This window comes from Pinus tabuliformis, chromosome X (genome assembly GCF_031772625.1).
Source record: "Pinus tabuliformis cultivar Carrire ecotype Pingquan chromosome X, CPIR1, whole genome shotgun sequence".
Classification (NCBI taxonomy): Eukaryota; Viridiplantae; Streptophyta; class Pinopsida; order Pinales; family Pinaceae; genus Pinus; species Pinus tabuliformis.
This window is the reverse complement of record NC_142308.1, coordinates 1,486,974,716-1,486,996,826: the sequence shown is the minus strand read 5'-3', so window position 1 is coordinate 1,486,996,826 and position 22,111 is coordinate 1,486,974,716. Positions and strand designations below refer to the sequence as shown.

General features: G+C 41.4%; 1 protein-coding gene across 1 annotated transcript; it reads right to left on the bottom strand.

Annotated features, from left to right (window-relative positions):
- Positions 1 to 651: 651 nt before the first annotated feature.
- LOC149145631 (uncharacterized) lies at positions 652 to 4,719 on the bottom strand. Its single transcript, XM_089452513.1, has one exon. The coding sequence runs from the start codon at positions 4,717 to 4,719 to the stop codon at positions 652 to 654; it is 4,068 nt and encodes a 1,355-aa protein (XP_089308639.1).
- Positions 4,720 to 22,111: the final 17,392 nt, after the last annotated feature.

The window sequence follows — 22,111 nt, the reverse complement described above, 5'->3', positions numbered from 1 at the left end:
AACTAATTAGAGACAACTTTGCATCCGACTTAGAACAGAACAAGATACAATACGGAAACCTGTTACGGGCTTGAGTTAAGAAACTGAACAGAGTAGTATGCCTGCGACCAAAACTGCCTTTAGCAGAGAGCCGGAGGTGATCAGTCATCATCAGTGGTATAAGGTTCCTCAACTACTCGGCAGCCATATTGTAGCGAGTCCTCCGAATCAGAATGCTGAGCCGCCACGCCTGTTGGTTCTCTCGGCACTGGTTCGCTAGGACCTGCAGAAACAGTTTGGTTCGCCAGTGCGGAGCTGCATAAAATCGGTTGCTGACTGTCCGTTGGAGTTGCCATTCTTTGGACGGCCGGCGTTTCCGGAGGAGCGTCATCCTGGTCTCTGGAATCTTCGCATTGCTCAATTGTGACTGAAACGATAAAGGTTGCGTGAGCGAGAGTGCAGGGGATTCGAAATCGTACTGTGGGGTGAGCCTCATGCTCACAATTGTTCCTGCTCCCGTGCCCTCGACTTCTGCCACGACCAGATCTTATGGCCGGAGGACTACTGCGCCCAGAATCAATCATCTCCATGAAGGAACACATCTGAGAGGCGGTCTACTGCAAGATGGCGCGTCCCCTTGAGCCTCCTCGCCGACTTCACATCCGTTGCCTTTCACGCTGCATGGCACCGCCCTAAGGTTGTGCTACAGAGCCAAGAAAGGAGTTTAAAACTGCCTCGCTGAGGGAGAGGCTTTGAGACTATAACAGTGGAAATGAACATTGAAGCAGCGAGCAAGCAATAGATATGGTTCACCTTGGCACAATAACCCGGGAAGCTGGTGGAAGAGTTAATGTTTCTCATTAAGAGCCCTGTGCGAGCCCAGCTTGCTGTCTTTGTACAGCTCCTCGTGACAGGCACGTTCGGACAGGTGCCCATGTGCCTGCCTTTCTTGCCGTCATACACCCGCATCCGGGGTGAGAGATCATTTTGCACCAGAGCAGTGCATGCCTGTATGAGTTGTTCATCATCTGCGGTCTCAAGTGATCCGGAAAAGTAAGGTTGTTGCCAGATTACTCCCTGATTGGCTAATCTATCTGTCGCTTTGTTGGTTGTTCTTCGGACATGCCTGAAGGTAATACTTTGGGTTTTCCTTAGCTTTTCCTCCAGGGATTCCAATCTACTGAGCAATCTCCAGCTCGATGCTATCTTGTCTGCGGGGGTTCCAGCTTGAATTCTGTTTGCTGCAGCTATAAGGATGAGGGAGTCTCCTTCGACTTCTAAAGGGAAGAAGTGATTTTGATCTGCAATACATATCCCTTTCCATAGTCCTTCCAGCTCGGCTGCATTGTTTGTGTCGTTACCAATCGATCCATAGTAAATGTGCAATATGGCCCCTTTGTGATCCCTGAATATTCCTCCAAACCCCGCTGGCCCTGGATTGCCCTTGGCAGCCCCATCGAAATTTAGTTTGAAGTAATTGAATGCCGGAGGAGACCAAATTGAGGGAGAAACTGTGCAAGCAGGAGGGCGGGCTTTGACTTGGGCTAAAAAGGTTAGGTCCAGATTCCATGCTTTCAGAATGGTGATTTCCTGAGGAGTGTCTGGCAGATCCTTATCATGCCACATTTTGATAGCCAGAGTTTCTTGAAGATTTTGCTTCAGGAGGATCCATAGCGCATCTGTCGGCCTACTGGCGTTGTTGAAGATTCTGTTATTTCTTTCCTTCCACAGTATCCAAAAGAGGAAGCCCGGTATTAAGGACCAAAGGTAGTTCAGCAACAGGCTTTTGAAGGGGCTTCGTGGCCATTTTCTTATGGTGTCTGTGGTGTCTTCCATTCGATCAACCGGTCTTCTAGTGCATTGCTCAATTCTTTTCCTAAGTTGAGTAGCAAGCGGGCAAGTCTCCATTAAATGACTGATGGTTTCAGAATGGAGAGTGCAATTTGGGCATCTTGATGGGCCGATGAATCCCCTTTTTTGCAGGTTGTCCCATGTGAGTATGCGCTTCTTGCTTAAAAGCCAGAGAAAAGTGGAGACCTTGGGCCATATGCCCGGTTGCCATACCTTTTCCCATAGCTGATCCAAGTTGGTTTGGGGGGCAGAGTAACGCAGCTGATGGGCTTCCTTTGTAGTGAAAATTCCTTTTGGCGTGTGTCCCCAACGCAGTTTGTCCTGCTGATTTGAGTATTTGATTCTTCTGTGGTTTAATTCCTGATCTATTTCACTGTATGTTTCCCCTTGCCAATCCTCCTGCCAGGTACTTGCTGATTTCCAGATTTGAAAGTCTTGATGCCTGTGCTGCTGCCAGAATTGATGCACATGTGTGAGATCAGCCTGTTGCATGGATGCTTGCCATATTGGCTTTTGGAATAGGGTCGCCAGTTTTGGGAGTTGCTGCCAAGAGTCCTCCCAGAACCTTGCAGCTTTTCCTGAGTGAATTTCCCAGAAACTGTGCTCTTGAACAAAGGCACTATGTAGCTTAGCCGCATTCCAAATCGGAGAACCTTGGGTTGTGGTGGTGATTCTGATGAGGTCATGCCAATGACTGCCCGGGGCGTATTTTGCTTGCCAGAGTCTCGCCCATGGTGAATTTGGTTTGGAGAGCCAGTTCCACCATATTCGTGCTCCCATTGTATTATTACTTTGGAGAGGGTCCCTTAAGCCTAACCCGCCATTTGCTTTTGTTTGACAAACTTCTTTCCAATTAACAAGAGCCCATTTCCTGTTTAGTCCAGAGGAACCCCACAGAAAATTTCTTTGCAGATTACGAATTGCTTTAAGAACCCATTTTGGCGCCACAAGGATTGAAAAAAGATACAGAGGCATGGCCTGGAGTACCGTCTTGATCAGGACTAGTCTGCTAGCCATGTTTAGGGATCGAAAAGTCCAAGACGAGAGCTTTGAAGTAAGTTTGTCAAGTAGAGTTCTCCATGAAGCATGTTTGATGGCCGAATCTGCCAAGGGAGCCCCTAAGTATTTTGAAGGCAGCTTAGCAATGGAGAACCCCAAAATACGGGCAATGTTTCTTTGAATGTGGGCTGGAGTGTTGAAAAAGAAGAGCTGCGATTTTGTAGCATTGATGGTGGTACCTGAAGCTTCAGAGAAAAGAGAGAGAAGGGCTTTGAACACTTTGGCTTCTTGTGAGGAAGGGTGACCAAAGAGCATGGTATCATCGACGAATTGCTGATGGGATTGGGGAGGAAGACCATGGAGGGAAATGCCTTTTAGAGCATGGGCGGAAATTGCAGATTTGATCAGTCGACTGAGCCCTTCTGCCATGAGGACAAAGAGGAACGGTGAGAGAGGGTCTCCTTGCCTGATGCCACGAGAGGGACGGAAAGGCGATGACGGGGAACCATTGAGCAGGACAGAGATACTAGGAGATGAAATGAGATTCATGATCCATCTAGTCCAAGTGGAGTTGAAACCAAAAGCCAGTAATATTTGTTGAATATAATTCCAGCTAAGTTTATCAAACGCTTTGGAAAGGTCCAATTTTAGGATCATACCTGGTTTCTTTAGAAGCTTTAGAGAGTGGATTACCTCATTTGAAAGGATGATGCCGTCCATAATCTGCCGCCCTTCTACGTAGCCTGTCTGCTCTGGAGATATTAGAAGAGGAAGGAGAGGTTTGAGCCGGTTCGCTATTACTTTGGAGATCAGCTTGTAGATGACATTGCACAGCGCAATCGGTCTGTATTTATCAGGCTTGTTGGGTTCTTCACCTTTGGGAACTAGCGCTAGGAAAGTTGTATTGAGGGAGGGAAGAATCCAGTGCATAACTCTTGATTCCTCCACTAGTTCCCATACTTCTGTCTTGATGAGCTCCCAAAACTCATGAAAAAAGTTTGCTGTAAAACCGTCAGGCCCCGGTGCCTTGCCATCTTTGAGTTGTGCCATCGCTTCTTCTACTTCCTGGAGTATAATTGGTTGGAGCAATTTGTTATTGTGATCCTCCGTGATGATTTTGGGAATGTGCTGCTTGATATTTTTGATTGCTTGATCTCTATTTCCTGGAGGTTCTCTCAGAATTTCCTGAAAGTGGTCGTTAAATTCCTTTTCCATGTCTTCATGCACTTCTATTCTTTCCCCAAGTTGGTTGTTTATGTACGCTATGTTGTTGTACATTCTCCTTTGGATAGCTGTTCTGTGGAAGAATTTGGAATTCTTCTCCCCCTCCTTAAGCCACCTAATTCTTGACTTTTGACGCCAGAGAATTTCCTCTTGTTGCCTGCGGGCTTCAATTTGATTCCACAGAGTTTGTTCCTGATGTGCCTGCTCTTCTGTTCTTCCTTCTAGTATCAGAGTCTGCTGCAGCTTACTCATTTGCTGCTCCAGAAGTTTACGGTCTTCGAAAATGTTGCCAAACTTGGTTCGATTCCAAACTTTGAGGACTTGTTTTAGATTTTTTAGTTTCTGTTGGAATTTATACATCTTGGCTCCTTCCTGAGGGATGAATGATAGCCATGCATCTCTGACCACTGTTCTAAAATTGGGATGTGAAAGCCAAAAGGCTTCAAATCGGAATGGTCTGTTGCTTTTTGTTCCAGGCCGAGACCATTGTAGCATTATTGGCCAATGATCAGAACCTCCCTGGGTCAGAATGGAGGCGTGAAATTCCCCCCCCAAGTGAATAGCATTGTCCGAAATTAGGAACCTGTCCAACCTGGAAGCGATGTTTTGAGAACCTCTGCGCTTGTTGTTCCAAGTGAAGACTCCGTTGGAGGTTTGAATATCCATTAATTGATTATTTAGTATGAAATCTTTGAGACTGAGGCTGTCATTATCTAACCTGATTCTACCTCCTTTTTTTTCCTCCAGTGTCTTGATGATATTGAAGTCTCCTCCACCAATCCAGAGAGGGTACTGTCTATTTGCATTGAGAAAGGAGAGAGTGTCTAGAAGCTCTATTTTTTGCTGAAGAGTCTGCGGGAAATACACATTTGAGAGGTGCCCGTGAATGTTGGTGCCAATGAGGTGAAAGGATGCTTGGATGAGGTGATGGGATGCATGGAAGTCGTAAAGAGTGAGAACCTGTGGATTCCATAGGATGGTTAGCCCTCCTGAAGCTCCAGAGGCATCTACTGAGACAGAGCAGTTGCCTGCCCAGATCTTGTTGCTAATTTTTTCTATAGCAGTACTATTGCTTTTAGTTTCTTGAAGAAAGACTAGTGAAGGCTTTTCTTGTTGAATCAAATTTTTTATCATTCTATGTTTTGAGGGGCTATTGAGCCCTCTCACATTCCATGAGATTAACTTCATGAGGGAACCTGTGGTGTGGGTTTGTAAAACTTTGTCAACTTAGGGAACCGACCAGATTCCATAAGCATTTCTCCTACTATGATTGTCCTTTGTAGATCTGTCTTACGCCCTCTTTTCTTTGTCTCTTTGAGAATTTTTTTTCCATCCCAAGGACTACCAGCTTGTATACCTAGACTTTTGTTGCGCTGTGCTTTCATCAGGACGCCTTCAAGTCTGTCAATTTGCCAAGGTGGTATTGAATTGTATTCCTTCTGTTTGCATGTTGTTTCTAGTTTGAAGATATCTATACCATCCAAACTAACTTGCACCGGATCTTCTTCCATAATGGAAGGGGTACTCTGATCTTCTTCTTCTGAAAGGTTCTGAAGACTGAGGGCGAGAGCTGCATCTAATTCCATGGCTAAGGGCTGTTGAGACTGTTCTTTGACAGATTTGCCTTGGGATGAGGAAAGGGGGCTGACTTCCGAAACAGGGATATTATCAGAGGGAAGATCGGTGAGAAGACTTTTAGAGGCCAGTAAGGAAGGCTTCCGAGGGCTGGAGGGGGCATGGGAGGAAGAGGCCAGGGAGGGGTTCTCCTGAGGTTCTGAACTGGATTTATCCGGAGGATCCGGAGATGCAAGCAGAATAAATCTGTTCTGAGTATCAGATTTGAAAGTGCTTTCTGAAGCTACAGGGTTTTTTTTTGCATGTCTTCATCGGTTCGGGACTTTGATAAATCCTTCAGAGTCTTTATTGGAATCATTTGCTGATGGTTTGGACGAGGAGTTCAATGGGCAGTCTCGGAAGAGATGGCCATGTTCATGGCATTTGCGACAGCGAAAAGGGATGTGCTCATAATCTAAGGGTTGATTCCATTCAAAATCATCATGAAAGAGACTTACCGAATCAGCTAGAGCTTTGGTTAGGTGCATCTGGACGCAGATCCGGGCATATGAGGTGTATCTGCGTGATTTGGTTTCCTCAGCCACTTTAATGAAGACCCCCAGTTTGTTGCCAATATCTGCAAGTGTTTCTTCTCTCCAGTATTCCACAGGGAGGGAATACATGCGTATCCAGACTGGAGCATAGCTGAAGTCTTCTTTATCAGGGTTGAACCTGGGTTTCCAGTCTCAGAGAAATAGTCCTGAGGAGTTGAAGAAATACGGACCACCTTCAAATATACGCGATTTGTCTTCCACACAATGGAAAATGGCTGTGAAGAAGCCCTTGGGTCCAAGCTGTAGAGTGACTTGGCCTTTGGGCTTCCATTTCGAAGCTATCCATCCTTGCAGCGCCTTTTCAGTGGGCCAAAATCCAAGAAATTTGCCAATGAGCGCATGATCCTGCATGAACTGGATCTCACTGTTAATGCGGTGACTGGGAAGGTCAACTTTGATTCGTTCTGCGGCTTTGGGGATGCAGGTAGCTGAAGTTGCCTTTGGCTGGGACGAGGGAGCTTCTGTATGCCCGTTATTCTCTTTGTCATTTGTCTCGCCTGGTACTGAAGGATCCGCTTCATCATTTGTCGTTTTTGCTTCCTGATCATTGTCAGTGCGTCTGCCAGGAGGGGTCAGAGTTTTTTCCGACTGAACATTGTCAGAAACCGAGCCTGGGTGAGGAGGGGGGGAGGATCCCACCCCTCCTACGGTCTTATCCATAGATGACAATCAGATGGAGCCCGGCGGCTTGAGCTCAGAGGGGCTAAGGAGAGCAGGGATTAGGGTTGTTGCAGTGCTTGCGGCCGAGGCGTTCATCGGCAGAGCGTTTTTTTCCCGGTTTTCATATATATTGTGCCCTTACATTATTATTGTTATGTTGGCTCTGATTATAATATGACCCCTTAGACTCTTATATATAGAAAGGAGGTCTTGTCATTTGTATCATCCAAGCATTGTTCATTTGTGTAATGTAAATAAGGTTGCCCCCTCAAAGAGGCTTATTTTGAAGGCGTTGATCTCTCTTTTCTATCTCGTTGTGAGTTGGTTTCATAACACTCAAATGGCAGCTTTATTGTCATCCGCAAGCTTTGTTATTGGATTCACTTGATTTTCATCCACTTGTGGCTTTGCAAAGTGGGATTCAGGAGCATCAATGTGCTCTTTCTCTATTACTGATAACAAAATATCATCATTGTCATCCACTTTGAAGTGGGATTCACCAAATTCTTCATCTTGTTATATATTTGTTGCTATAGATCCACTTTCATATTCAACTTCAATACTTCCCCTTACACCAAAACTCCTCTCAAGGGTATCCTAGGCCTCCTTGGTTTTCTTTGCATCTGCAATGAAGGGAAGAATGTTGTCATCTATGCATTCCATTATGCATTTTAATGTGAAGGCCTTATTTTTCCTTTTGTATTCCAATTCTTTCAAATAAACCTCATACAACTCTTGTTGTTGCTTATTTTCAACCTCTTGGATTTTTCCATTTGTTAAACATTGGTTGATTCCGACTCAATAAGCAAATCGACTCACGAACAATGGCAGTGGCACATCTCAAATATACCAAATGGATTCACCTTCAAATCTTTATTGAGATAGACAATGAGATGCAACTCTTTACTTTGTAATCTCACCATAGCATTGAACACATTTTAAAACTTTCTCCCAAAAAAACTCTTCTACAAATACGTTGAAAACCACTTTTAATTTAATAAACCAAGAATTCTTACAAAATACAAAATTACAATCGCCATACGAATATGAACCACAAATATGAATGAACTTTTTTTTTAAACAAATAGTTCTTGAAAAAACATTTCAAAGAAATTTGCTCGCCTTACAATGATACATTTTTAAATAAACCCCTTTTAAAAAGGGTTAATATATATGAAGACAGAGCCCCTTTTAGAATAAATGAATAAACCACCCTTTTTTTTAAATACATTCGTTCATTCAAGGCATGTAAAAATTAGCTTAAAATACTTTCGTTAGGCATGTAAAAATTAGCTTAAAATACTTTCGTTCTTTACCTTTGATGCACAGACAAACCTTTGAATTTACTATAATTGGTTAACACTTCTTTGCCTTATGCACTTTTCTCTTCTTTAAAATATTATGAATAAAATATTATGAATTTACTCTTGCTAAAATCATAGAAACTTAGTATACCCGACTTGCAGGTGGTTGGTTATGCTCTTGGTATTATAGTGGCAACTATAAGATTTAATCCTGACAATTAAGGATTCACCATGTGGTTAAAAAAAAAACCACTTTTTTTTGGTTCAAACTTCGTGCTTTAACACATACATATATCTCTGGACTGTATCGCTGCAAACATCCAAACTGCTCCCTTTTCAAAAACCATTTGCCTGCTTTGTGGACATGTCATTACACTTTTCGACACATGGCAGTGTAATTAATCGAAAATTTTTCCATTTTTATCGCATACATCCCAATTGCAGAGGTGTGATGGTCTCCTCTGTAAAAGGAAATTAAACAAAAGTCAGAGTACTCTCTTCCAATAATGAAATCACTTCATTATATGAAGTCGCTCACTCACCCAACCTTCTTCACAACAGTGGCTTCTTAAAACAGCAGAGGCTTCTTGGGTTTTTGCGCTTTCGCACCTTCTCGTGGAAGACAATGCAATACCATCACACTTTTTCTGTAAACAATTGCGACTGGTGTGTGCTATTTACCTGCATCAGTGTTAGAAAAAAGTAAAATTTTCCTGAGTTGTTCTTTATTTGGTCTTGGGTCATGGTTTCACTGCTTTGAATATTCAAATATGCCACTTAATGAATAATCCAAAGATTACTTAATGAATAATTCAAAGATTTGTTCTCATATTTTAGTAAAGAGATTTCATTCCTTTACGTAAAATAGTGTTTTTCACCCCAAAAAAATTAATATTGAGTTCAGTTGTTTGTTAGAACAAATTGGTTGCATTTTGTGTGATTATATATATATATATATATATATATATATATATATCTTGTACCTTAAAAGAGTTTTTATGGTGTTTTGAAGAATTATTTTTGAAATTGTTTTTGGTATAAAAGAAATTATCGAAAAATAGAGTTTTGCATCATAGGGAATTGAATGCAAAATTTATCCTTTCTTTAGGTAGAAGTTAAATGAATTGGAAAGATTACATTCTCATATTTGATTGCATTTAGTTTTGAGCGAGGTTGCCAGGTCATAGCACCATTAGTTTCATGTTCATCAAGTTATTTAGTAAATATAGACTTAAAAGCAATGCTAATAAAATCAATTAGACTTTTTTATCTTTCTATCGTAGTCACACCTACATTAGATTAGTTGTAGGGATTTGGAATAGGAGTGAAAGTTAACAGTCCAAAACTACCAAAAAAAATAGAAGCTTGTTATAGGGAGAAAATCCATTTCCTACATTTTTTCTTTGGCAAACTCCTCTTACACCGGAGTTAAGCATGAGGTCATATTGGACCCATTGAAGTAATCGACCCTGCTTCATTAGTTATGTTAGTGTGATCTACATGCATTACAAACGGTACTGAGAGTTGCTTGGGAATCACTTGAAAGGACTACCTCGTTTTGAAGGATCTTCAAGGGGATTGAGCTTTGTTACTCTACCCTTGCGTGTATATCCAACCTACACTTGTCCACCAAAGCCAATTTGCTGTACGTGGTAACCTTAGTGACCATAATGTTATGGATTTTACCCAAGGTAATGTAGGAGGGAAGTCCCTGTTGTACCTGGAACAAATGATGGTTATACTCACTTGGGCCTTCTTAGAGGGTACTTCACTCGACATGGTATTATATGTGAAGCTACTTGCAGTGAGTCATGATCATTAAGCAAGTTTTCAGCATAATTGGCTCCACCCACTCTATCTCTAGCCACTTTTCACATTGATCTCTGTGATGTTCGATTCCATCACCAACTATTGATTTTGTTGTGAAAAGGTTGTTTGCATGGTTTGACTCCTTAGATTTGTTAGCGTGTGTTATTTTCTTTGTTTTACTTTAAGTGAGACCTTAGGTGTATGTTGTCATTTTGAATTGTTAAATATCATTAAAATTCTTAATAAAATTCACTATGGCACGTTTACCTCAACATTCCTACAAAATGCTCTCGGATCCGGGTGTTTGATTGCGGTATCGGTACGTGGATAGCAGATGGGGTGGGTGCGTGGCTCATCTCCACCGCCTCTCGGCCTCTCACAGTACCAGACTTTATTTCCCCTGCGCTCAATCTTAATGCTGCTTTATTGCAGCCTGTCCCTCCTCTTCGGCCTGTTTATTTCTTAATCATGGTGCCCTCAGCCCGTCTCATTGTCACTCCTCCTTTGCGCTCAAATCCCTCCGTCGCAGCTGCAGAGACTCATTCTCGAACCATCCCGGGGATACGTTGGGCTCTGGTTCGATGGGAGGATTTCTAGCTGGTGCCTCAAATTTCTCACTGCCACACCTGCAATTTCGCCAGCTACTGGTCCTCTACTCTCCCATCTGCCCATCTGGGTACTGATACCAAGCTTGTTCTGATCCTTCTCTGCTTCCTCAATCTGGCAGGTCGCCCGGCTCTTCCTGTTCTTCCAGTTATGCCGAAACTTCGCCAGAGGATGAGCTGCAGGAGAGGCAGCTCCCGGGGGCAAATGGGCCGCCAGGCCTCTTCCTCCACGACAGATTCCTCGACTTTCTGTTCGGACTTCCGCATGGACTGGTATCCGGCTACAAGGAGCGGTCGAGGAAGGGGTAGAGGACTGCACAATTTGGCAGCGAGCTCCTTTAATTCTGCTACTAATTCCGCTCGGCTTCAATTCCCCTACACTCATGGCAATTTCACCTTCATGGCCTCTGTTACCATAGAGCTTAGCGAGATCAACGCTGGTCAGGAAGTTGTTTCCCTCGGGGTGACTAAGGAATTACAGGCAAAGGCCTCAGGCTCAGGCAAAGGCATGGCATCCCAGATCATGAATGACCAGGCAGGCCCGAGTGTCCCTATCGGTGGAGGCTCTACAAGCAAAGAGGGCCACCCCTCTGAGGACGATGATGACTACGAATATGGATGCTGCATCATCGAAGAGCAGCCCTCCACATCTCATGACGTTTAAACAGGTTTGCGCTCTACGGTTTTTTGGAATTCAGTATGCTCAAGGATATTCACTTATCTTCTACTTGACTGTCATGATAAGCGCTCCAGCTCAAAATGTCGGTTTCCCCTGTGAGAGGAGCACTTCGCTAGCTTTTGGTTTTTGGTCTCGGATGCAGTCCCAGGTGCTTCTGAAGTTTATTCTCAGTTCGAGTTCCAGACAGTGCTTCTCAGTTCACTTGCCTTGGTCTAATCATCCTATCATAGATGTTGTTTGGTCTCTGTTTGGTCTTTGTTTAAATTGTTGTATTGGGCTTTTTGTTTTTTTGGTAATAGTCATAGTCAGGTTCCCTGCAATCCTTCAAGGCAAAAATCAGCAGGGTATTTTTTGGTTTTTGATCAGCTATGACATGTAATCATGCCACTTCTTTGGGCTAGCTTCGCAAGGCCATGGCCTCGATGTAAAAATATTTTGTATCAATAATAGGAGTAGACATATTCAAAAAAAAAAAAAAAACATTCCTATAAAATGCAAGGTTTCCCCCTTGAATTTACACCTTTTAAATTGAAGAATACAAAACCAGAAAAATATAAAACTAAAGAACCTAGAAAATAGGAAAAGCCTAAAAAATCTTCACCTACTATTAAAGAACTTGTTGTAGCAACTACAACCACCCTCCAAAATTTTGCATATGCTTTGATTTTGGATCCTTCCTTTCTGTCAACATGAGCTTACCTTTGACTGTCGTCAAGTATTCATGATTTTATCAAGACCTATTATTTTTACCTATGATTGTGTTAGGTTGTTTTCATACTTAATTGATCTTTGAGTCATAAGATAACCTTTTGACTTGATCTTGCAGTAGTTTTGGGATTGCCTCTAGAAACTGTGTAATCCATGAGGGCAAGCTAGCCTTGATGATGGAAATTGCGCAATCGTCACATGAAGCTCAAACTTGAGCTTGAGAACTGTACAGTCTTGGATGTAATCCCAGTACTAAGCTCAGAAACTACGCAATCCACTCCTTAAGCTTAGAAACTACGCAATGCACTGAGCTGGAAAGTTGCCCAGTTCCCCAGAATTGCGCAATCTTTCCCGACAGTTTGCATGGCAAGTTTCCCAAAAAAGAAAAAAGAAAAAAAGTTAAAAGAAACAAACCAATCCCTAGAAAGTACGGTTACATTATTAGTTTTCCAAATGTGGCACAATCCCTATTTTTAGAAATTTCCACCAAGTGTTGCTTTTTCCTATATTTTAGGCATGCGTGTCATAAACCCTAATTTTCTCAAATCTATTTAATAGATGCCTCTAAAACTCAAATGTACATTCGATCTTGGAGCTCTAGCATTCCTGAGGAGATCAAGGAACCTTCGGTGGAGTTGTCGTCACTTTTTCGAGTGAGTTTTTCTTTTGTCGTCTTCTACTGCTTTTCTATTGTTTTTTGTCATTTCGCTTCTATGGGTGTTGTTTTTCTTGGTTCTCTTCATGGTTGCTGGGATTTTAACATGTATTAGCTTGTAGAAGTGTTTTTTCAGTTTGTTGTTTTCCTTTCATAAGTTGCACATTAATTTTCTTGTTTTTGCACACCAACAATTGTTGTTTCGCTGACTCCTCACATATTTGTTTTTCCTTTTGTTTGTTAAGTTTCTGCGCTTGATTCAAAGTGATCCACCCACACTTAGTCAAATCTATGTTTTTAACTTTCATTATCTTTCATATTTTCTTGTTTCCCACATTTCCACCAGGCAGATTGCCACTTTCCTTGGTTAATTTTCACATTGCACAGCTGGGCATTGCACAATTCAAAAGCTCAATATGTGGCTTGGCCCAACTGGGCATTGCACATTTCTAGGTCTCAGTCTGCCACCTTGGCCGATGAGACTGCTCAATGCATAGTCTCTCCCTGTCACTTCCCAGACTATACTACGCATTGTGCAGTCTCAAACCTCAGGCTGCACCTTGGCTCCTAGGACTGTGCAATGTGTGGTTCCCATAGCTAGTCTCCCTCACTTGCTTGGAAAAATTGCACAATATTTCTCACTAGTGCGCTAGTTTGCTGCATGATCTTGCTTTGAAGGTAGATTTACAAAAGCTTATGTTTGTTTTCCATGAATTCCTTTATGTTCCACAATTGCCATAGTTGTTGAGAACTTCTCTCTAGTAGTCACTGTTACCATGGCACCCAAGAGAACTACATCAAAAGGTACCACTGAAAGAATTATCAGGGAAGCAGTTGAGCAAACACCAATAAAATTGACAATATACTCAGACACTCAAATGTATGTAGAAAATGACTCAGATCTTTCATGGAAAAAAGTAAATGAAGCTTTTTCAGAAAAGGTCTTCGCAATAAATATAGAGGACCAATAGGTATACATTAATTTCTAGAGATCAGAGCTACACGAGTTTGCATGCATATATCCAGCCTTCCCATTTGTAGATGTCATTAGTTGGATTGTCTCACATATTGATGTGAAGACCCTAACTTTGAGCAGTTCTAGCAAATGGAGGCTTGGTACTTTTCTGGCAGTAGATAACCGATGTATGTACCATTTTCCTGAACCCAAAACACTCACAGATTCACTCTTCTATGCCACCAACAATTATGTGCGCACGAAATATGTTGTTAAGAGTTGGGTGAAGGATCCATCAAAATTTTGATAGACACCCACCAACACGTATAATACAAGGTCTCTCAGGAGGACTCATCATCTTTCTAAACTAGGTTGTGAATGAAGGGAAGTCGCTCAACTGGTCAGACTTATTGGCTCGATAGTTAAAGATCCTTGTAGGTAACACCCTGAATCCTCCCAAGGCCAGGCAAGCGAGATTCTATATGTCTACTTATTTACTAGATGAAATATGTGCACATAACGCATTCCCTATCATGAAATAGGCTTGCACACCTCGAAACCCTATCGTGGACATCCACTGCAAGTTCCTCTCGGATTTCAGACATCAAGGATTCATGGAGAAGCTAATTGACCAGTTGCTCATTTCACTATATAAGATGATCTTTGAGGAAGAACCACCTTGCATGTCACCTATGGCAATGGAGGCCATATCAGAGATCGATTGGTTTTCCTGACCGGATGGAACCTTCCTTAGAGTGTTCAGCAAAGAGAAGTCACCGCATGTCTTGCCAAGGTATGTCACAGACAAGATCATGATGTAAGAAGTGTCATATCATCTCTCCACAAGGTTGTTAGCAGCATTGCACAGGAAGAAGAAAGCACCTTGGCTAACTCTTCCTATAAAAATTAGATTGTACGAGATAAAGAACCTAAAAGTAACGGATACCAAAGGAAAGGAAATAGAGAATTTTGCATTCAGTACTCGAGACTTTAATCTGTACGATACTCATTATATTTGCAAGAACCATTGTGCGAGAATTTACTTTCAATGGCTCAGCGGGACATTTCATTGGTAGGAGGAGGATCCATGGAAGAATTGCTATAATGCCTCCAAGGCCCGTGAGTGGGTCAGTTTTGTAGGAACTTCATAGGTGACTCCATATAACGAAGCTTCTCCAGAATCAGCACCAACAGAAGGGAGCAACCCCACACATGATAAGGGAAAGAAAAAGGTTACTTATAGTCTAGGCGGAGAATTAAGCCACAAGATGAAAGCGGATCCAGCTCTTATGAAAGCAGCTTTAGCAGCAGAGGCAAAGAGGAAACAGAGGATGCAGAGAGTAGAATGGAAGAAGAGGTAAGAGTAGACATGATTGGAGGAAGAAAAGTAGAAGCGAGAATAAGAAGAGAAGCAGAAATAGAAAGAAGAAGAAAGGAAATGCACAATAGCAAAAGAAAAATTGCGGAAACAATTTGAAGAGCAAGAATAAAAATCGGAAACTAGTAAAGGAGGAGGGAGGACATATGCAAGATCAAAATCTTTCTCATCATATCAAAAATTCGATAGAGATCGATGACATGGAGGTGGAACCAGAGCCGCATAATAAAGATGTATGCTTGATGCCTAGCACAAAATAGTTCATTATTCAGTCTCTACCACCACCAACAATAGAGTTGGCTCAAGGCGAGGAAGGGGGATTTTTCCTATTGAAGATGATATGGTTATGGACACATACAATCTGTCATATGATGGACCCTAGAAGAAGATTATACAAGCATGTAAGAAGCATTTTCTAGATGATGTTGCATCTCATGCTTTTATGAGAGAAAGGGTAATTGTGGTCAACACCAGCATAGATCCTGAAACCATTTCCTCATCCAACTTGGCCTTCGCAGGTGCAACAAATTCAAACACTTAGTGTCTGATGGTTGAGAATAAGAAATTAGAAAACAACTTGCATGCTGCTAGGCAAGAGGTTGAACAACTCCACGCAGCAACTCATAATGTAGATTTTACATAGGACCACTTGGAGGAAATTAAGGCAGCGATACTTAATGAAGTATCAGCACTTGGAGAGACCATGAAGAATCTCTATGAGGAGCTTGTTACCATGCATAAGGCAGTTGCCCGCCTGAATAGCTTGCAGCATCAGTGTAAATACTTTGTTAAAATCTCATAAATGTGCAAGCTACAATCACTGTTGTGCATGAATGGACAATGCGATACAAAGGGCCACTACTTGACTTGGGTAAGAAAATGAATCCATAGATAGAGATGGAGAAAGAAAGAGTGCAGATGTTGATGCAGAACAAAAAACAACTCGCCTCATTAATTGGTAACATTTAGGCCTCGTATGCATCGATATATAACAGTCTTGATTTCTTGGTTAAGACCCACAGGATCCCATCAGTTGGCTCACTCACTAAATTCAAACCCAAGAACCACGTCAGAAACGAGATAGAGCAATACTTGGAGAAGTTGAGACATATTGCCACCAAGGAGGACTTGGAGGCGAATAGATAGAACACGCAGAACTACATTGGTGGCCCTATCCAAGTGCAGACAACGTTGATCATACTTCAAAAGGAAGTTGAAACTGGTTCCAAATCATTGTACCTGGATGCCATGGAGGCTAGAGTTTGCTTCCAGCCCGACACTATCACACAATTTTGGGATTTCATCGCACAATACCAAGCTTAGCACCACTACATCACTGACAAGCATCAAGTGAAAGTTGTTGAGCTAGAGTTTCCCCAAACTCAAGCATCATAGTGTTTTGTCTTGTTAGGCTTTAAGTTGTCTCTACCCTATTTTGTCTTATCTAAGTACGAGTGTGAATTGTAATATCATTTGTAATTAATTTTTAAGTGCAATTCCAAGTGTCAATATTGGAATGTGAAGAGTAATGATGTAATGTAAGGGGTTATTTTGTAAAGAAGTTGAAGATTCATTAGGGTAGTCCAAAAGTCACAAGGGGGAGTTGAAGAGTCATCCCCTATTGTTACGAATAGAACCTCATAACTCATGTAAGGGTACTTTGGCTAGGCTTAGGCTTAGAAAGATCTTGGGAGATTTGTGAGAGCTTTTCCTTCTCCATAGCGTAGAGGGAGTATTCTTCTTTGGAGGATCAGGTGTTGTTGACTTTGTTATCACTTAGGGAAAACCCTGGCTACAAAAAACCCTAAGATAAGCTCAAACCTCTTTTAGGTTGAAAGTTGGCCCTTCAACCCAGAGAGGGATCTCTCCATAAAACTCAACTACCCTATGGTCACTGTAGTAGAAGATTTTCTACAATTGAGTTTAGATGGCCAAATTTAGATCTAGGGATGAAATTGGTTGGGTGGTTTTCAAAGCATAACATTGGGCATAGAGTCCAGTTCTTAAACAAATGAAATTATAGATCCAATTAGCAAGATGTACAAAGCATGAAAGCAACAAGTCCTTTAACTATTCAGGTAATCGGAAGAAAGAGGAACAAGAAGGAAACAAAGTTTATAAATGATTGGAGCAACAAATGCTAATGGTTGATAATACAAGAGAGGAGCATAAAGTAAATACAATCTTAGAAACTGATATTCTCAAACATATCAGACTACAAATATGTTTTTCAATATATTTCCAACCCTTCTTCATTCTTCATAAACTATTATATAATACTTACATATTCTTTTGCACAATAGTAGTCACCATAATAATTACAATGATCTGAGATATCTCAAATATTTTTCATGTTTATGCATGTAAAATATAAAACTTTAAAAAAAAATGTCTTTCCTAGAATAACTATAGGAAAATATGTTGATGTTTAGGTAAGGTAAAATATCTTGTTGAATTGTCTCCCTTGGAAATAGAATAGGTCCCTAAATGGTAGCTCAACATCTTCGCTGGAAAAATAGATCCCTCTGCAAATCAGGCCAAAAACTCCTCCAAAACAAATTTTCTGTTCATCCTTCTTTTCTTCGATTCTTTTGGAAAAAATGTTGATACTATAGATATTAGCTTCACTAGTTTTCTGTTTGAAACCTTTGCTGATAGGCTAACTGTCAGCATTTTTGTTTTATCCTATTTTCAAAATCGCTAACAACCAGGAGGCCAGCATTTCTTCCTGTAAGAATATTGCTGACAACGGATATGTCAATGCTCCTTGTTTGTTCCGAAATTATTGACAGGAAGACTGTCAGCCTTTTCCCTGTATCATTTTTCCATCAACTGACACACATAGTTTCATCCCAAAATAGCATACAGTGGCTCTATCACCCTTATCAACAATGCTGACAATGGTAATGTCACCTCTCCTGACTATTATGCTGCATGCAAAAGATATAAGGTTGACTATTAGCGATAAAGTGAAAACTTTGTTTCATAATATAGGTAGGAAAAAAATCAAAGTTTAATACCCAAGCATATTAGCTAAGGGTATTAGTAGCCTTGAGCAATACATCTACCTTCTCCAATATATGATTTTTACTCTGCCTTGTCTCCATGGGTCCCTTTTTCACAGTTTCTATGCTTTGGCTCTTCCTAGAGCCTGTATCCTTCTTCTTCTTATTAATAATAAGGTCCTTCAGTGGCATGTTGTCAATGTTAATCAACTCCTTAGCCAACTGCGGGTTATTTTTGAGTTTGATCTTGTATCTTAACTAGTTAGTTGGCCTGGTATGTCTATTTCCATGCTTGGATACCTTAGGAAGTTGATCTGGATTTAAACAGGAATGCAAAAAATTATAGAGATAGCCATAAATACAAAGATACAACAGAAATAATACTTCATTTCATTCATGTAAAATATTGAAATATGCTTAAAAATAGCAATGGAAATAAACTAGCTCGGACGATGGTAGCTTATCTCTGAGGAGAGATGTGGTGGCTACATTCCTATGAACTGTCTTACAATGAGACTCAAAGGCCTATTTATTGTTGAGAAACAATGGAAAATCCTAAACATCCAAAACCCTAACCCTAGGAGATGAAGCGCCAAACTATAGTCCCCGTTTTGGATAAATTGGTACATCAACTTCCCGGGGTCGTAACTTTGGCATACGATCTCTGTTTGATGTGCACAATACCTCGTTAAAAAGATCTATCCGAGGAATACAACTTCAAGAAAATAAGCATTGATGCATGGACCCATGTCACTCCTAGATTTCCCAAAAAATTTCGTTTAGGGCCTTAAAACGGCTCTGGAAGTTCAGGACCCAAAAAACTGCCAAAAATAGTAAATTGTGCCACAAATAAGGAAACTGAAAAAATGAAAGAAAAAATGGTGGGGGTCCAAGTGGAATTGGCGAGTGGCCACCAATATCCACCTGGATCATTCCTCCCCCTTAGGAAGCAATGATCCCCATTGCGTTGAGTTCCTCCATGAGATGAGGAAACTTCTGTTGAACTTGGTCCCTGGAGAGCCACTTTCCCTGGTGAAGGAGTTGGCCTGCTTTGAAAACTCGATACAGTTGGATCTTCTACTGGTGAGCGTGCTTGATCTGCGTGTCCATGATCTAATAAGTTGTAGCTTGTTTCATGCAATTTGGATTTAACTCTATTGGCGTGAGCTATTATGCAATATCGGATGTGTCTAGTAATGGTGGAAACTATGGCTGAAGGCGGTCCACATTGAACATTGGGTGCAGGCCAAGGAATGGCAGAATGATGAGCTCAAATGCATTGTCTCCCACAACCTTGGTAATGGTGTAAGGACCATATCGGAGTGGCTTGAGTTTCTGATAGGCTTCGGTAAGGCGTTCCTTTTGCAAATGCAACCAGACCTTGTCGCCCACTTAAAACTTGTGTGGCACCTGAAATTGATCATGTCACTGCTTGTACTTGGCTTTTGATTTCTCTAGAATGTCGTGGACCTGCTGGCCGATATGTTGGATGTGGTCAATGAATTTGTTTGCCTTATCTGTTTTAGACTAGACATGAGCTGAATCTGCCTGAGTAGCTGCAAATGGCATGGCCACATCAATGGGACATAGTGGTTGGAATCCCAAGCCCACTTGAAAAGGGCTATGGCCAGTCGAGCTGTGGAGAGCCCAGTTATAGCTGTGTTGAACATTAGAGAGGCTCTCCTCCCATGTGTGTGGATGCTTTGAGTTGTACATATGTAAAATGTGTATGATCATCCTATTGACACCTCTTTCTAGCCATGAGTTTGGGGATGGAAGGCTGTGGACTTAGTGAGTTTGGTGTCTAGCATCGACCAAAGACTGGACCAAAATTACTGAGGAACCTGTTGTCTCGATCTGAGATGATAGACTGTTGGATCCCAAAGTGTACCCACACTCGTTCATAGAAGAGTTTACCAGTGTCTTCTACGGTGATATTCTTCTTGCAAGCCGCCATAAAGGAAATCTTCGAGAACCTATCGACGACCACAAAAACACAGTCATTTCCATGCTTAGTATAAGAAAGGCCTGACATGTAATCCATAGAGATGGATTCCCAAGGTTGACTAGGGGTAGGAAGCAGAGTGTAGAGGCCTTGCTTCTTGATGGTTGGTTTGGCAATGGCACAGACAGTGCAGGAACTGATGTACTACCCGACATCCTGTCGAAGATTCAGCCAACAGAAATACGTCTGCAATACTGCCACCATTTTCTCTACCCCGTAATGCCCAACAGCCTGACTGTAGTGTGCTTTCCAAATCATCTTGGCATGCTCGCTTGAAGGAACACAAAGGTGACCCAGGTGGCATAACTGTTGGAATTATGACACATGTTTGGTGCTATGACACAGGTGTTTTCCTTGATGGCAACTCACTCAGATGATAGATCATAGTTCAGGATCACAGAATGAAAGAAAAAGAGGTATACGCAGTTTCCCCTTGACCAAACCGCGTATACACGCGCGTTCACAGGCCAAAAGGCACATATGTGTATACACGCACTTTCACTCAAGGAAAAGCACGTACATGTTGGAGAACTTGGTTTTGGTCCGTGGTATTTGGTCCTTGGTATTTTGACCCATGGTATTGGCCCAAGGTATCTTGTATGAAGTATTGACCCCAGGTATTTGGTCCAAGGTATTGATTCTAAAGTGGCTTTGGACCATGGTATTGAGTAAGGCCTAAGACTATAAAAGGAGGAGGAGATCATTAGGCAAAGGCAATCAAGCATTGAATATCTAATGAAGAGCAAGATCTAGAATACTGGTCATTGGGTTATGGTGCATAGAATCAAGAAGGAACCTAAGCGCTTGAAGAAGGATAAGTTTTATTGATGGGTCAAGATCTTTAGGCTTGAATATAAGTATCTTTGTGTGGTTTTGATCTTTTATAATTGGTGCATGTTGTAATCTGTAAATCTGATGATCTGGGTATAACTGATTTTTGAATAGTTGTAAAGGTTAAATCATCTTTTACAGATCTTTACGTAGTTTTAGTATAGCAAAGGCACGTATAAATGCTGGTTCTGCATTTAAAAACAGTGTATACATAGGTCTGCCTTCGGATAACAGTGTATGAATGCAGGTTCGACACATTGAAGTAGCGTACGTCTCATAAAATATGTTTTATCTACTTCTGTTTTATATTGCATGTTCTAGGTTCTGCATTAGGTTCTGGTTACTGTTACTGTGTCCTGGTTACAGCATTCAGAAAAGTGATTGTTTGATTCAGTTTTGGTTGGTGGAAAGGAGATTGATTGATGCAAATATATTTGGTGTTTGACTGATGTTATTGATGGATCCAGTCTGAAAATTTATGAAACATGGTCCCTGGAAGAAAACAGAAGGTTGTAGCCTTCTGTAGGTCAACACCTACGTACTAGTAAACACATCAGCTAGTACAAGAGCTAAGGGGGTTGTAGCTCACTTCCAGGAAAAGCTGGAGAACGAGAGAAGGCTGTAGCCTTCTACAGGTAGAAGCCTACGTACTGGTATGAGGCTGCACCAGTACAAAATTTGTAAAAGAAGTTTCTTATTAAAGAAAGATTGAGACGATTGCAGCAAGTGGTTTTCACCCACATTGGGTTTCCACCTTATATCTTGTGTTCATGTGTGTGATTGGTTGTTCTATTTACTACATCTGATTACTAGTTATATGGTTTTGATACACAGATTAAAGATCAACTAACTAAATTATAAGATTGCAAGGTATACGCTAGTTGCTCTAAACATAGTTGCATATACACGCAGGTTTCATTAACAGAAGTAGCGTATATAAATCTGTTTATGGAAATGAAATATTGTTAAATTGCTAATACTGATTCACCCCCCTCTCTGTATTATTTCCAACAATTGGTATCAGAGCAGGTCCTTCAGGAAAAGATTGATTGCTTGAAGGAAGATCTATCATCTTGAGTACCTACGAAAGAGAGGGATCCATTAGACCACCAACCTTCGATGGGATCAACTTCCTCTATTGGAAGGTAAGAACCAAAGCCTATCTTCAATCTCTTGGAACAAAAGTTTGGGAAATCGTGGAAGGAGGATACACATTTCCATCAACAATTCCTATAGATACTGCTAGTAAAAAGCAGTATGAAACAAATGCCAAGGCTATCAACACACTATTGGGGA